Genomic DNA, 17,557 nt, shown 5'->3' on the forward strand with positions numbered 1-17,557 from the left:
ATTTCCCGTGGTACTTCCTTTTTTCTGTTTCACAGGTTTTTCATAGAGGTTAGTAAATGGAAGTTGGGAGAGGAGTGGGTGGGAGACATAAAAATCTATGGGAATGCATGCAACAAAAATATGCAGTATCACTTCATGTAAACTTCTGCTTTCTTCATGCAAAGATGCCCATAAAAACTGAGACAATAAATTTTCTAATAGCTGAATTTTACATTAGCTCAGTAACAAAAACTGTTAAACCAATTCCATGATTTTGCATGAACAGGAGACTTGAAATGGTTCAAAGATTTCCAGCATCAGTGTTCCATGGCCCAATTGTGCTAATTAGACCTCTAAGAATGAAATGATACAGGGTTATTCCTTGCTTCGGTTTCTTGTTCTTTTGACGAGGGAGCAGAACAACCCAGTTTTTGGAGGAGGGCCCATCAGCATTGGGGCTTGGTTCTTGTGTGTAATTTTTATCTACGATAAAAAAAAAGAGAGAGAAAGAGAGTAATCTACAGATATAACACCAAGTTCTGAGAATTTCTGTTAAGGTACTAATATTTCATGAGCTACTGAAACACCCCAAGTGTAAAAGGTAGTTACAGAGTTTCTATGATTTCAAAAATATTTTTTAAAGGAGATAAAGATTTGCATTTAAACCATATTCTAATGCTCAGGGTACTAACAAAAAATAAAAATGAACTGAAATCATATTTTAAATATCATGTTACTTCTAAGCTCACTTGTAACACCCCAAAACTCCTAGTTTAGGCTACATGATTATCTAGTACAATTTATTGACCATTAGCTACATATTATTTACTTAAGGCAGGAAAAGATGCGCCATCATAGGATTCAAGAGTCCCAGTTATAGCCCAATGTGAAGATGTACTTGGTGTCAAGGCAAGCCTTATTTATCTTGCTAATCAGATTGTTTCTCTCTTTCCACACGATCTGCAAGGTTTAATTTCAAAACAATCATTAGGAATGAAAGTCAAAAGTTAACGTGCATAAAAGGTCAGCAATGATGAACTGGCGTTCTAATTTGTTAATTAATTGGTAATAGAATAGAATCAAATATTGAAAAGCCTGGTTAAAACACTTTGAGAGACTGTTCTAAAGCTACTCGTTTTGATTTCTTTGATATAAAACTACGAATCACCTTAAATGAGACAACCTTAAAGTAGATTATGTCTGCAATTTTCTCTAATTCAAGTCTAAATTAGAGAAGACATTTTATGAATATATGCTATGCTCAAAGCTAATTGAAAGCAATTATCAAAGTGGCATTTTGTCTGTGACTTTAAGATACATTGTAGGATAATAAATGATTCTCATTATGTAATAAAAAGGTCACATCTTGCCTTTGGGCTAGTGACGCTAAGAGTTTTTCAAAAGCAATCTGAGACATTTTCTTTGGAGAACTGCGACTAACACAAGAACCATCGCTTATTAAATATCAGTTGTCACCTGCACAGCACTCGCATCAGAGATGAGTATTTCTTTCAAAAAGAAACACCACCTCATTAAAAGCTGCAAGAATATATCTCTTAAAGTGCATACCTGACATTTTCAAGTTAAAATGAATATCCTTCACTTGTCATTCACTAATAGCAATGAAACAAAAAAAAATGTATGTCACGTGGACGGGATCATTAAAATTGGCACTGGGGCTTTTGGGAAATGGAGATTTACTTCACAGTCTAGAAAGACAGAAGCATGTCAAAAATCTGGAAAAATGAACAACTTTATTCAACTCTGTTGGAATCAGGTTATTCTTGGAAGAGTCAGTGTTCTCTTTACTGTAAAAATAAATTGCACCTGTAAAAGGCCACTAGGCTAGACCAGCCCCAACTTGCTAGGTATATGATTTTTATTTTATTTTATTTTTGTTACTTCAAATTGAGGAACTGATAGCCAGTTAAGATGCCAGAGTGCATCTATCTATGTCGACTGAAAAAGATGTCCACCAGATTTTCTCCTTAATTCGGTTTTAGATTACACTGTACCTTATGCCAGTGATCTTTGAGCTCCTCTGAATCCTAGCTTTGTACAGGACCTAACACAACATCATTTATTCATGTCATGAAGTTTATTGAGCCCCTACTATGCTTCAGACACCATACCAGGAACTTTTAATAAATAGATAATGCACAGTCTCCGTCCCCAAGAAATTATAGTCAAGTAGGAAAGAGAAATTTAACAAGTACATTCAACAGTGTTACAGATGCTGAAATAGGAGGCTAAGCAGAAAGGCACCATTTGTTTTAATGCTGAAAGTGAAAAGGAATCTCTTTACACAAAAATTTCACTTTAAAATGAGTACCTGGGGAAGCAGTTATCACATATTACTTGTATGATAACCTTAGATTCAAACAGGACATTAGCAGCTAAAGAAAGAAAGTATACATTTCTGATTCACAGTTGCTGGACCAAATCTGTTAGAGGGTACAATAGTATTACAAAATTTTGCAAAATAAGATCATTATTACAAATTATTGTTGTTAAGACATTGGAAGAAATATATTGTTCTAGACACTTATATAAGGTTACCATCAATTTATGACAAAGCATAACCAAAATACCACAAATTATTGTGTATGAGATTTTGTTTGGTCTTGGCTTTTTTAGGTATTTGAATTTTGTTTGCTCTTGGCTATCTTTACGTTGGCGATCCTTTTTTGAAAGAAATCACGTTATTCCTTCAAAAAAATAGCACAGTGTCTCATTCAGTGCTCTTGACACAATGGGACTCTTAGTCTGTGCTACTGACTAATACAGAATTCTGGTTTTCAATTTCTAAGCAGGATAACGGCCAGTTCTACTTTAAAAATTATCTACAATATCTCTTCTTGGTTGTTTAATTACTCCTATGTTCAGAGTACACAACTCTTTCTTGGATCTAACACTATTTATGTAAAAAATTAAATCTGCATCTTTTTTATCTGTTGTTTATGGAAATGAAAAACAATTGACTGTGTTTTCCTCCGAGGGGAGCTAAGTTGGAGGAAACTAGCATTCAGGAAATGTCTATGACGTATCCTGGCTTTCTGCATACATTATCTCATTGGATAATTACATGACTTTGTATATTTGAGCATAAGCAAAAACTACTCCATTAAGGACGAGAATAATTCCAGTCCAGGTGAATTGTTGGTGTTGTAGTCACACAAAGTCCAGGTGTGGGCTTCAGAAAGTTGTAGAGACTTAAGTGCAACTTCAGATTCAGATTGTGGGAAACCTGGGTAAGGAGCCCTCACTAGACCTGCAATAATGACTCAGATGCCTGTTTTGTATACATTCCATGCTCTTGTATTTTTATTTCTTTGAGAACCTGCTATCGACTAGAAAACCAATGAGTAAGGAGCAGATTTTATCCCTAAAGAATTTAGAATGTATTAAGTTTCAGCAATTTGAAGATATGAACCAAACATTAGGCTCTCTTTGACTGTTTCCATAGTTACTTTTTAGGTGTTCCTCAATACATGAAATATTTATTGAGCACCAGCTATGAGCAAGGCATTTTGCAACTTGATTTTGTTTAGTTTGGAAGAGAATCTGAGATTAGAATTGAGAGAGAATGGTGGGCGATCATAAGCAATGGTGATGGGGCTCCTAGAAGCTGGAATGGCTGCATGAAAGCAGAAAAACCTGCTTAAAAAGCGCAAGATAAATAATGTCAGGAATAGAATGGAGACCTCCTATTTTGATACTCTTCATTTCTATGTATCCCACGCTCCTTTGGAAAGTAACCGTGGCAGAAGACAGGCACTTCTACTGTCCCATAACTCTTTCTACTTCTATCTTTCTATTTCACATTAAGATTGGACACATCTAAAAACATAAATGAGAAAAAACTTGATTTCAGTTTCAGTTTTACAATTATTCAGTATGAAATAAAGATGCACACACAGAAATCAGATCAAGGATTACAAGACACAGTTTTCTTGTTTCTATCGCATTGTCAGAGTTGCATAGTATGATAGCTCCACCTCATAATTGTAATACCAAGAATAACAGGAATTAAAAATAACAAAATTTGGCTTTTACCGTGTGCAGAGCATTATGCTAAGCACTTTATACACGTTATTCAGATGCTACCTGTTTCATCCATCTCTTTGAGTTGCCCTCAACAAAAGTCTACTCTCGTAAAAGCATTTTTTATTGCAGAGTGTAGAATTGCAGTATGATTTCATAAAAGGGATAGAGAGGGGATTTATGTCTTATGGCAGACAGTGAACAGTGTCTATTGCCATTAGACATTTGTCTTCCCTCCAGACTTTCCTTAGCCCTACTAAAATCGAGGGAAGAGAGGAGGCTCTCCCCTGACTGGTTCTCCAGGCAGGTTTGACCCAACTCATTGGTACTTTCTTTCCTAGTTCACTGTTCCTCAGTGTCAAATGTTCCTACCACCCTTTATAATTCGTCCCTGAAGGCCACATTGCCCATCTAAGGGCTTGTCACAATATTCTGATAAGATTAAAACAGAAACGGATCCATTCCCTTCAAGGAGTTCTCATACCTGCTACCAAAAGAATAATTTTTTTCACAATTTTATTATTACATTACCTGGTTTTATCATTCCATCAAGCCTGGGAGGTAGGTGTCAGCATCCTTATTTTATGATATAAGACAAGAACTTAGACAGGTTCCGTAACCGGCATTCCACCACTCAGGCTGGTAAGTGCAAGAGCTAGGTTTGCGAGCTGCCTCTCAGCTCTCCTAAGCACCCCGTGTTAACGCCCACCTCTGCACCTTTGTTCCAGCGATTGCCCTTTAGAACCTTCCCTCCCTTTTCTGCCAATCGCATTTTGATCCTTGTCCTACCCGGCTCAAGTGGCACATTATTGTGAAATGTCAAAGCACACGGATAAAAAGAAGATTCTAAATGTCCACTGAGAGGAAAAACAGGTCACTTACAGAAAAATCAAAATCAGCATGGCATCAGACTTTCTCAAAAACTTTAGTGCTAGAAGACAATGGAGAAACATCTTCAAACCCAAGAGGAAAAGTTAATTTTATCCCAGAATTCTATCATTAGTCAGTGTATTGATTAAATGCAAGGGGAGCAAGAAGACATTTTCAGTCATAAAATGATCTAGAGAATTTACCTTTTATATCCCTTTGAAACATATTTGAGGGTGTTCTTCAGCAAAACAAGTGAGTGGACTAAGAAAGATTCAGGAAACATAGGATCATATTGACAACAGGAGATGCTAGAGAGGATGTGGAACAACGGGGAGTCTCATACATTGTTGGTGTGAATGCAAAAATGGTACAGCCACTTTGGAAGACAGTTTGGTGCTTTTTTAAAAAACTAAACATACTCTTACCATATGATCCAGCAATAATACTCCTTGGTCTTTATCCCAAGGAGTTGAAAATTGATGTCTGCACAAAAACCTGTACACAGGTGTTTATAACAGCTTTATTCATAATTGCCAAAATTTGGAAGCAACCAAGATGTCCTTCAGTACATGAATGGATAAATAAACTATGGTACATCCAGACAATGGAATATTATTCAGTGCTAAAAAGAAATGAGCTTTCAAGCCATGAAAAGACACGGAAGAATCTTAAATGCACATTTTTAAGTGCAGGAAGCCAATTTGGAAAGGCTATGTACTGTATGATGCTAACTATATGACATTCTGGTAAAGGCAAAACTACAGAGACAATAAAAAGATCAGTGGTTGCCAGAAGTTAGAGGGGGTGGGATGAATAGGCAGATCATGGAGAATTTTTAGGGCCGTGAAACTGCTCTCTATGATAGTATAAAGGTGGATGCATGTCATTATACATCTGTCCAAACCTACAGAGTGTACAACACCAAGAGTGATCCCAAACGTAAACTATGGACTTTGGGTGATTATGATGTGTCAACATAGGTTCACTGATTGTATCAAATTACCACTCTGGTGGGGGTGGCGATAATGGGGAGGCAATGCATGTGTAGGGGCAGAGGGTACGTGGGAAATCTCTGTAGCTTCCCCTCAATTTTACTGTGAACTTAAAAGTGCTCTGAAAAATAAAGTCTATGAAAAACAACAACAATGACAACTGAGACCCAGGATAATAGATTTGCAAGAAACCTGGACAGAAACCTGTAGGGAAGGGCTTCTGCCATTCAAAGAAGGGGAGTGGGGATAACAGATAAACTGATGTGTTAGAGCTTTAAAGAAAATGAGAACTATTATAATGATGACTTTGCAAAGAGAAAAAAAAGATTCTAAAAGTATTATAGGAAAGAAAATGTGATTGTGGGTTCTACAGTTGATAAGTCAGTCTCCATGATTGTATATTTTATATTGATTTAAACAAAATTATTATATAATTTTTCAGAAACAGAACAGCATAATGGTTAAAAATCAAAGTGCCTGGGTCCATCACTTCCTGTCTAGGGACTTTGGGAAAGCGACCGTGACTCATTGCCTTCGCCGATATGAAAGAGATTTTAATATAGGATCTGCTTCATTGGGTTCTTGTAAGTACTAAATGAATCAATGCACACAAAATGCTTAGAATGTTACCTGGCACATAAAAATCACTCAGTACGTATTAACTCTCACTGCTAAGTAAGAAATTAAATAGAGTACTAGAAGAGTGTTAAAAATCGCTTTTCTGGAGCATGAAGTCATACCCAAAACTAATAGGTCAAAAACCAGCAGCCAAGTGTATTGTTTACAGATACGGAGTAAATGATCAGAAGACAGCCAAAGAATTCGAAGAGCAGCCCTGGTGACACAGAAGTGATGGCACAGAGGCTGGCTATTTTTCTTGAAAGTCTATACATTCTGGTTTTTTCAATGTGCATATATTATTTTGGAACAAACGTTAAATGATTTCTAAAAAATCCCTCTGCAGGTAATTGTCTTATACTCCAGTGTTTTTTTTAAAGACTGGCACCTGAGCTAACATCTGTTGCCAATCTTTTTTTTTTCTGATTTATCTCCCCAAACCCCCCAGTACATAGTTGTATATCTTAGTTGCATGTCCTTCTAGTTGTGGCATGTGGGACGCCACCTCAGTGTGGCCTGACGAGCAGTGCCATGTCCACGCCCAGGATCCGAACCCTGGGCTGCCGCAGCAGAGTGCGCGAACTTAACCACTTGGCCACGGAGCCGGGCAAAAGTGGTCCACAAACCAGGAGCACAGATATCGTTGTTAGAAAAGTAGACTGCCCTGTCCCACCCCAGACCTTCTGACTCAGATTCTGCTTCGTAACAAGATCTCCAGGTGATTCATATTTACATTTAAATTTGAGAAGCCCTGGTCTCTTTGTCATTTTACTTCTCTTCCTAAGGGGTAAGGCCAATAAGAATCTGTTGACTGACTGACTGACCAGCACCTTCTTATACTCACCCCCAAAACATGTGGCTGAGAACTAATATTAAGGGAACCAAATAACCTATTTCACTCAGCTTTAATTAGCTTTGTTGTTAATCTACTAGGTACCAGCTTACTTCAGTTTAGCGCTAGGCATTCCAAGTTGAAAAGACATTTATTAAACACCATTGAGGTGCTTATAGTTTAATGATGATAACATACGCAGTAGTGGAATGTGATATACAGTGTGCTCCAGTGATATTCTCAGGATACAATGGGAGCACACAACAATGCCATTCAGGTCATGGTGGAAGGGTAGGTCATAATTAAACCCAAGCTTTCGTGTTGGCACAGCAGTTAAGTTCACAGGTTCCACTTCGGCAGCCTGGGGTTCACTGTTTTGGATCCTGGGTGAGGACCTATGCACTGCTAATCAAGCCGTGCTGTGGCAGGTGTCTCACATATAAAGTAGAGGAAGATGGGCACAGATGTTAGCTGAGGGCCAGTCTTCCTCAGCAAAAAGAGGAGGATTGGTGGCAGATGTTAGCTCAGGGCTAATCTTCCACAAAAATGAAAAAGCAACATCACTCTGAAAGCATATCCATGATCCAGGAGCTGGGTGCCATACCAAATGCAGGGAGATCAGATGGGAGCTTAGTGTAATAATCTAGAAAAGATGTTAAAAGGACTTTAGTTCCGGCAGTGGCAGTGGGAATGGAGTAGGAGGCAGAGTTGAGAGATATCGAGGAGGCACAATCTATAGGACACGATAGTTAATTGGATGTGTGGAGTATCGGAAAAGGGAAAGATTCTAGAATGACTTTCAGGCTTTTAGCTTTGTTTGCTATGTGTGTGATGATGCTTTTTATAGAAAGAGATGCATTTTGGGCAGGAGTGGAAACTAGGAAGTTGGCGAACTCAGTGTGGAGTGTGATATTCTGAAGGAAATGTTCAGTGTCATTTGGATATGTAGATTTGGGTGTGATGAGCCTATAATAACATCATCCATTGAGAAGAGATTACGATATTAATATCAGATATTAGAAGCGAATGTCAGGGGCCAGTCCAGTGGTGCAGCAGCTAAGTTCACATGTTCTGCTTCAGCGGCCCAGGGTTTGCTGGTTCACATCTGGCGTGCGGACCTACGCACCACTTGTCAAGCCGTGCTGTGGCAGGCGTCCCACATAAAACAGAGGAAGATAGGCATAGATCTTAGCTCAGGGCCAGTCTCCCTCAGGAAAAAGAGGAGGATTGGCGGCAGATGTTAGCTCAGGGCTAATCTTCCTCAAAAAAGAAAAGAAGCAAATGTCAGATACTAGACTGGGTAACTGAGAAACACCGACATTTAAGGGTGAAGCAAGAGAACGATATCCTATGAAGAAATTTGAGTACACACAGCCAGAGAGGTAGATGAAAAACCGGAAAGAAGGAGCATCGTATAAACATTTCCATTCAAGCCTCAATGTGGCCTATTCCTCTTCTGTTAATGAGGGTGAGACCTTCAAACTGCATGTATCCAGGCTGGGCATGCCTCAATTTGTCACAATGGTATACATATAAGTAATGTAAGCTCCTATATTGTTTATACTAATTCTAAATCTGAAAATCATTATGTTTGAAAGTTACATATTGCAGGATATTTAAGCAGTTTGTCATGGGGTTGGCAAGCATTTTCTGTGAGGGGCTAGATGGTAAATACCCTAGGCTTTCTGGTTTCTGGGGTCTCTGTAACTATTCAACTCTGCTGTTAAAGCACAAAAGTCTCCACAGACTTTATGTAAATAAATGGGTGTGGCTGTGTTCCAGTAAAACATTATGTCTGGAAACTAAAATGTGAATTTCATGTAATTTTAATGCTACAAAATATTAGTTTTCTTTTGCTTTTTTCAACCATTTAAAAATGTAAAAAACCATTCTTAACTCTTCTGCTATGCAAAAACAGGCAGCTGTCCAGATTTGTCCCAAAGGCCATAAATTGCTGACCCCTGATGTAATTACAGTCAAATACTGAAAATAACATCTAGAATTATGAGGCATAAGGTGAAAGAAAGGGATCTTAATTTAAAATTATGATTTAATGGGTCAATAGCTAAAAGATGCATAAAAGTGGAAATAATTTCATATGGCATATCTTTACTATATTGAGTGCCACCGTTCAGAATTTATTCTGTGAAAATTCTGAATTAGAATATACACTAACTTTCCCAATTTTGTTAATGTATCTCCTGATCAAATTTGGCTTAAATGTATAATCTCTTTACTGCTTTGCACCAGGGTAAGCCTAATAATATTGTGGTTCTTAGAAAGTACCTCAGCAGGTAGCATTTTGCTTTTTAAATATTCTCCTGTATCTAGCCAAAATTTTCTTCCCTTGCTTCATCTCTTTAAGAGTTTATTATCACTGGATTTATTCAGCTACTTTAAAAATGAATGGGGTGTTCAGAGCAAAATAAATGCCATAGAATATCTGTGGAGAGAGCTTAATTTAGCAACTATCTGGAAGATTAAAAGTTACCTAGCTTGATTCTGGAATAAGATTGTCTCCTTCCAATAATGGAAACCATTTTGAATTCATGCATATAGCTGAGCCATATGACAGTGGGAATAAAGAGCATGCTAAATTTTTTAGGTCCATAACTGCCAAAAAGCAAAGCAATGAAACATAACAATTTTCAAAATCCCTTTGCCAGCTACTTTATGATTCTAGCCATTATTTTCTGAAATGTTAGTAATTTCCAAGTTTAATGTTAAAGGATTTGATGTAACATTAAATTCAGAGAAATCATTGTGAAGATTTATAATAAAATCTTTAAAAAATGGGTTTAGGAGGTTTACTTGCCGATGAAATTCACAGGAATTTTAAATATGTATGGTAATGAGGAAACAGAAACTTTTCCCTGAAAGTGATGGGCTATTTGGCCACATTATAGGGGAAATATTCACTCCTGGATTTGAAATCTCTTTTAAGATATAAATTTGGTTCTCCCTTCCAAAATATTTTATGGTTGTAAGTTGGTTGCCAGGAAAGGTCAAAGAAATTTTTTAAAATCTTTTTTATAATTTCCATGTCTCTACAGAGAAATTATACCCACAAGTTTAACCCAGTAACTGTTCTTCTTTTCCTGGGGGATCTCCAAAATTTTGTTCAGACGAAAAAAATAAAAACAAAACAATGCAACAAATAATTCCCTCCAGACTACAACCAGAGAATATTCACAATATTCATAACTTGTGATTCTACCTTTCTTAATGAATAATATTTTATATATTCTTTCTTGTGTGGTCTTTTCACATAGCATAGCAGTGAAGATCATGGATTAGAGTCACTAAGCAAGGGTTTGAGTCCCAGTTTGGCCACTGGCCAAAAGACCTCACACTTTTGGGCCTTGGTGTCTATTTATTAAAGGAATAATAATACACTTACTTTATAGGACCATTGCAAGTACCAAGTGAGGCTATGCATATCGTATATGTGCTTAATAAATGTTACCTATTATTTTTAGTGTAATTATGTTTAGTTCAGTGGAAAGCACATTTTGCTAACTCCCTTCCTAGTTGAGAGAAAAAGGTTTTCTGGATTCCTTGGGTGACATTGGGAGATGGGATATTATCGCTATCTGCCTTCTCTCTGAGGAGACCAGAACCACCTGGTAGGATTCCAGTTACATGCCAGACTCCCCCTCTACCCAAAGGAAAGACTAGAAAAAAATCTATGTGGGACATTTACTAACACACAGAAAGTATGGGGTTTTTTTAAACCCAGGGAAACCAACAAACTTATACTATTATATTGTGAGAGGAAACTTCTTTAATGACCCAGTTCCTAGACTCAGGTATACCCTTGGCTATTTGGAACACCATGGCACTGATCTGAAAGACTTTCTCATCAATGTTAAACTATTTCATGCTAATCCAGTAAACATTTTGACATGGTACCCATAAAAAATTGCCAACATGGTATAATGATAATTGACATTCCTGACAAAGTACCTAGAACATTGATTAGGCAGAATAATTTAGTTGAATTAAATTGGAGTAAAGAGGAAGTAACCTGATTATTTTCCAGATTCTCCTATTTCACGGAGTTGTTCCATCATTTATTCAGTTGTTTAAGGTAGAAATCTGGGTCATCCTTGGCACCTTCTCCTTACTGCTCATAACCAATCTATTACTAAGTCTGATCAGTTTTATCCCTCAAACATTTTCTGTATCTCTTGACTTTTTTTTTGTCTTTCTACTATCACCACTCTAAGGCCTGAACAATTGCAGAAGTCTCCTAACTCATTATTGTCCTCCCTTCCAATCCATTCCCTACCCAGAACGATCTTACCACCATGCAAATTTGATCACATCTCTCTTCTGGTTAAACTCTCTTTGGTTCCACATGACTCTTAAACTATAGTTAAAAATCCTTCCTGTGAGCTTCAAGGTCCTGCAGCTCTGATTCCTACTGAATCATCCACCTTACCCCACACCTCTCTTCCTTCTGTTCCACATCTATCACGTCATCTCTCAGATCCCTATACACATGATGCTCCCTCCCACCCGGTGCTGTTCCCTCTGCATAGGACACTCTCCTCTTCCTGTATGCCTAGGTATATGCTCCTCATCCTTTAGTTCTCAGGTCTATTTTGAGTTCCTTTGAAAGTCTTCTTAGATCTCCTCTGACAAGTTCAAATCCCTCTATTATACCCTGTCATAGTACCATAGTAGCACAGTACATAGTATAACAGTTATAGCATCATAAACCTTTCATTCACAGACCTTATATAATTATTGAAATTTTATATTTGTGTGACCCTTTGACTAATGTATACTTCCACTGAGTTCGGAGATCATTTTCTTTCCTGTTTTGCTTTCTCTCCACTATAATACTCTAGGACAAAATGTCAGCATCTTCATAAAGAAGGAATTCAATAAACATTTGGGAAAGGAATGAAGAAATGAATCACTGATGTTCTTGGCTTGGATGAAATAGTTGTATTCTCTTCTTAATTTTTATTTATTGATTTGAAAATCATGTTTAATAATATCTATTTTGTTCACCCCATGGGATTGTCATGTAGATAAAACAATATAATATGCTAAAATTCTTTAAATTTTTTGTCTCCTCAAATGAAACATATGCAACTATGTCCTGAATATTCATATAATATTCAGAACAGGAAATAAAAACAATAAATTATTAAATTCTATTCAATGCATTTTTATTAAGAATTTTTTTAATTTGAGTTTTTATTTGAAATTAGTAACCCATCCTGGGAATATCTCTATGAGACACTGGATCCTGTTTTCTGTTAGTGGACAAGAAGGCTTACTCTGTGAAACCTTTGACAATACAGTTTGTGGCCTTTTGAGGAAAAGCTTAGAATATGTTAGCCACATTTTCTAATTTTAATACATGAAATCAGAGGAAATGAAGAGGTAGATAAGGTATGACCACAAGGCAAATGTGGGAGGAAAGTCAGGCTCCAGCTTTTTGACTTTATAGTTTGTTATCCCCAGCAAAGAGACCTCTAACTGCTCTGGAAGGAAAAGAATCAAATCAAATGGGTAGATAACTAACTACCCATTCTAGAGAAATATATTCAGTTTTGAACCAGGTGTGACTATAAATAAAATAAATATTGGTGCTCTTGAAAACTAACGACAAAATTCTGTTAAGTACATACGATTTTATCACTTTTAGAATGTTTAACAGTCCTGGACCACATCAATATAAACGCATAAGGTATGTTACATACTTGGTATATTTCTCATTTCACTTTTTGCCCTTTCACGTTTTTGGATATTGTGTCAATTTGGGTTAGGAGTTCCTATCAAGAATATGAAGATGAGACACTGTTATCCTTTACCTGAAATGAAATGAACTTTTATAACTTGAAACTAATGACTAGATTATTTCAGGTTTCAAAATAGAGACTAAAGGAGCCATTTAGGTTTATTTCACAGTATTTAAGTAGAATATAGTAAACAGAAGAAGTATACAAAGATAAGTCTAATCATAAACATAGCATGTTTGAGACAACTTTTTAAGTATAATATAGTAAGAAAAAATTCTTTAAAATACTTTTGTGTAAAATGCAATCAAATTTAATCAGTTTGGCATTAATTAAGCTCTAATAATGTACTTCAGTGTGTTTCCTAAGTAGTGTGATCTGTTTCCCCTTCATCCAGGTCGATTTGTGCACATTATGGTATCATCATAATTTTAAAACACACTGAGAAAATGACAGATCTGCAAAATTAAAATAAATGATTAATGGCATTTTTTTTCATGTTTTGCACTAATAGGTATTACTGAGACTTTAAATTAATAGAGCTGTCAAACTCTTGGGTGTTACAGACCCAGCAATGAACCAAAATGGAAATTATATATTCCACAGACACCTAAAGATGACACTTTGGAATATTTTAATTTTTAATTAGTAGGCGCAATTGTTCTGTTCCCCATAACCACTGCAAATTAATTGGGAATTAGTCACAACCAATCCTTTTTTTTAACAATCTGAAATGAAGAGATCGGTGCTTTACACCTTAACATTCTCATTCGGGGGGCAGAAAGCACACATGCAGTAAATTGCATTGTCAATTACAAAAACAACAACTGTTGTGAAATTAGGAAAAATTATGCACAGGTAAACAAAACTAATTAATGCATAAGTAACAGGGGAACACACAAAATAATGCCCAACTAAACACTAATGTGCCAGTCTTTGAAAAAAATAAAAGCTTTAGAAATATAAATTTATGCAAAAGCATTTACCAGTGAAGTCCTAGGTAAAAGGATGCTTTCCGTTTATGTTTTATTTAACTGCTTTTGGAGTCTCACTACCACTATGCCTTAAAAAACACCCACCAGAACAGAAGTCTGCTTATTCTAATACGTGTCAAGATGGCAGAAGATTGTTAATTTTCTACTCCTCGAAATTTCCACATTTAGACTCATTAAATAAGAAACAGTGGTATTTCCTTCTTTAAGACTTATCCTTATTCTGTATTTAAATATTAGGCAAGTGCAATTTCTAGGCACATCAGGAGAATATTCATTATCTACACTTACCTGTTAAGCATTTCCTACCGATAATTTATGGATTACTCTTTTCTTTCATCACTAAAAATACAAATGTTCCCTTGTTGGCTTTTTCCCTCTTCTAAAGTAAGCTATTAGAGCAGCTTAAGATTCCTTAAAAATGGTGCGTCTACAAAATCGGTGTCAAGTTACAATAGCTGTATAACTTTTAATGAGAAAATTATATTCTTATCAAATTTTCAAAACAAGACTAATTTCCAGGAAATCAACCTGGTGCATTAAATATTATTTAATAGTATTTAATCAATTTAAAGCAAGGGCCTTGGGAGTTTCAAGAGTTGGGTAAACTTGCAGATAACTTTCACAGTGCTGTTTTATTCTGGATGAGTTTTAATATAATTTTCTTTTCAGATAATTATTAAAGATGTGTAAATATTGTGGTGAAATGATGTCCTTTACCAAAATGAGTTTATCTGTAAATGATCATGGGAAAACAATAAAAGCCGCGCTACATTTTCTGTAACACTTTGGCCAAAACTCAAAAAGATGTCAATTTTTGTCCCATCATAAAATAAATGAGTTTAAATTTTTTTTCCTGTATGATTCAGGATAACAGGGAAGTTAATCTAAACAATGAAAAAGAAGAAAATTCAGGTTCATTATTAAATGTAACAATAATATACACCATAAAATAACTAAAACTTGCTTAATGTTGCTAAATGTGATATATAGTAATTTTCAACAAACCTTCAATACTCCTTTGTGATTTCTCGGTAGCTGGTTATAGGAATAAAGAAACAGTTTCAAGAAGATTAAGTAATTCTGTGAAGTCCAGAGGTCACTGATACAACAAATATAAGACCTTGGACTCTGGCTTTTAGTCCTTTTTCCCATGAATTTGGATATATGTATTTTGCATAGTAATCCTCCTAAGAGAGTTTTTCCCTCCTTCCTTATGGAAGTTCCATAAAACATTGCCTGCAAGGAGTCAAAAATATTTTTAACCTCAGACTATCTTGAATTTCTGCTAAAGTGCTAGAAAAGTTGATTATTTCAGTTGTAGATGCCAGCTTGCTCAAAGTTAACTTTTAAAATATTAAAACCTAGTGTGGGTTTCAAATAAAAACCTGATATACAGATGTTTTAATAAAATGGTTGAGATTCTATAATAAAAGAGTAGTAAGGTTGTATAATTTCTAATCTGTTTTCAGTTCCAGGTCCGTGATCAGTTAATTTAGGTAGTAGGTACAAGGAGATCCACCTACCATAAAGGCAAGCAAAGTAAAGCTATTTTCCTACTTCTCAAATTCACCCCATCCTCCCCATAAATATTCCCATGTACTGTTTATATTGAGGCTTTAGTAGCTTCTTGTTAGGAAGCAGTTCTATGTACAATTTGCCTTTCAAAATATGCATTGTATTTTTATTAATCAAGAGAGAGATAAGCACATCAGCTCTGGTAAAAAGCAATCCATTTGACACCATTATATTTTCTAATACAATATTATGTGAAATGCTCATTTAAATGGTATCCAAAGTAGAAAGGATTTTCATGGCATTCAATTTTACTCGTAGATTGAAAGGGCCATTAAAACAATTTCTTCTCCAAGCAGCTTATTTTGCTTCTCAGCTGCAAGTGTCCTATGCTAGGTTTACTGTGCTTAGAACGGCTGTGTTGTTAGTGTCATCAAGCTCTGCGGAGCCTGTCCACCACGGGTGACCCTGCTGGTATTTGAAATACCAGTGCACAGCTTTCAGCATTACTGCAGCCACCACCGTATGACAATCTACAGATGGGTGGTGTGGTTCCTAGAACAGGAAACAAATCGGGACAACAACAGTGAGAGCACTGAATCTTAACCACTAGACCACCAGGGCTGGCCTTGAGTTGCAGGGGAAAGTCAAAGTGCCAAGGAGACTCACTGCCTGGCTGCCTGTGTTATACTTGTGCTCCTTTACTCAATGCTATGCATTACTGAAAGCTTCAGAGACATATTTCCTCCTGTCTTGACCTTTTTATCCTTAGGCAAACAAACTTAATGAACTGATGACAGGTTTGGGAGTAGAAAAACAAGTTAGGAACAGTCCCAGTCTTATAACTCTTTGCTTCATGACCTTGGACATTCACTTAACCTCACCTCCACAGTCTAAAAGCCCCTCCCATAACTTGCTCATAATAGTCTTAAACTATGTTTGCCTATAGAAAAGTAATCTAAAACATATATTGCGTGTGGTCATCCACATCTTACTGGCCTAAAGAAATATCTAAAAGTTAACTTTATCCTTATAAATGAGCAGAAAAACTATGCCTTTTTGGTCACTTATTATCACTCAAGCAACTGTCTCTTTTACTTGAACAACTGGTAGATGCTATCTCAACTGCTTAAATGCAGGACACAAGATTGGGGGAAAAAATGAAGTTTTCTCAAAGTGAGTAAGAGTTAAGATTCAAAGTTGAGGGCATTTCTCAGACTTCTTTAGTATTTTTGTAAGAGATATGGAAATGGAGACTATACTGTGAAATCTCCAAGTTGGCAGATAAACACTTTCTGGCTAATAATATGCCAAACTGATGGGGACAATTCAGGCAGATCCCAAAACAGCCATATACAAATGCAATCTAAGGAGAGTGGTGGTGTTTTCTGTTCTAGTCAAGAAAGAGTGAGTACACCTCCCTGAAGACACCTACAAACCCTCACAGAATACACGGGCAGCCAGCGGAGGATGGTGAAAAGCAAATGCTAGCAGGTAGCTTGGGGAAGGAAACCAGAGCCTAAGGTGCTGTTGAACCAGTGAGGTGTTTCTGTTTTTTCTTCCCTCTCATACTTCCTAGCCTGGATCTATATAGGCACCCACAAACTTAGAACTGTACACCAAGCACAGATGGAGAGCTCCAAGAAAAGCCCTGTTTTTCTTATTCAAGGGGTAGGAAAGAAGGGCCCTACAGGTCAGAGAGAGTGGGAGAAATACCTTCTTTCATTCCCCCCCTATCCCTCCCATCACAGTTCCCTGGCTCCATAGCAGTGGCAGGTGCCTACAACTCCAATGAAGGAAAGCCCTGCTTTCTGACCAGCAAAACGATGGTCCCAAAAGTATGGATGGATACCTACTGATTTTTTTCTTTCTCTCTATCTCCTTACCACAGGGCCCTGGAGGCAGACGCTATATCAGGAAGTGCATGGCAGAGCAAGGGAATTAAAGCCTTGGATTTCT

The 17,557-nt window shown here is 36.7% G+C and overlaps 1 protein-coding gene across 1 annotated transcript in view; it reads right to left on the minus strand.

The window, feature by feature from the left end:
• Positions 1–251: 251 nt before the first annotated feature.
• Positions 252–17,557, minus strand: part of DGKB (diacylglycerol kinase beta) — a 605,812-nt gene continuing 588,506 nt past the window's right edge. The window contains exon 26 of the mRNA XM_046670071.1: positions 252–462. Within this exon, the coding sequence (XP_046526027.1) occupies positions 355–462 (108 nt within the window). The 3' untranslated portion in view covers positions 252–354. The remainder of the gene's footprint in view (positions 463–17,557) is intronic.

This window comes from Equus quagga, chromosome 8, assembly GCF_021613505.1.
Source record: "Equus quagga isolate Etosha38 chromosome 8, UCLA_HA_Equagga_1.0, whole genome shotgun sequence".
Lineage (NCBI taxonomy): Eukaryota > Metazoa > Chordata > Mammalia > Perissodactyla > Equidae > Equus > Equus quagga.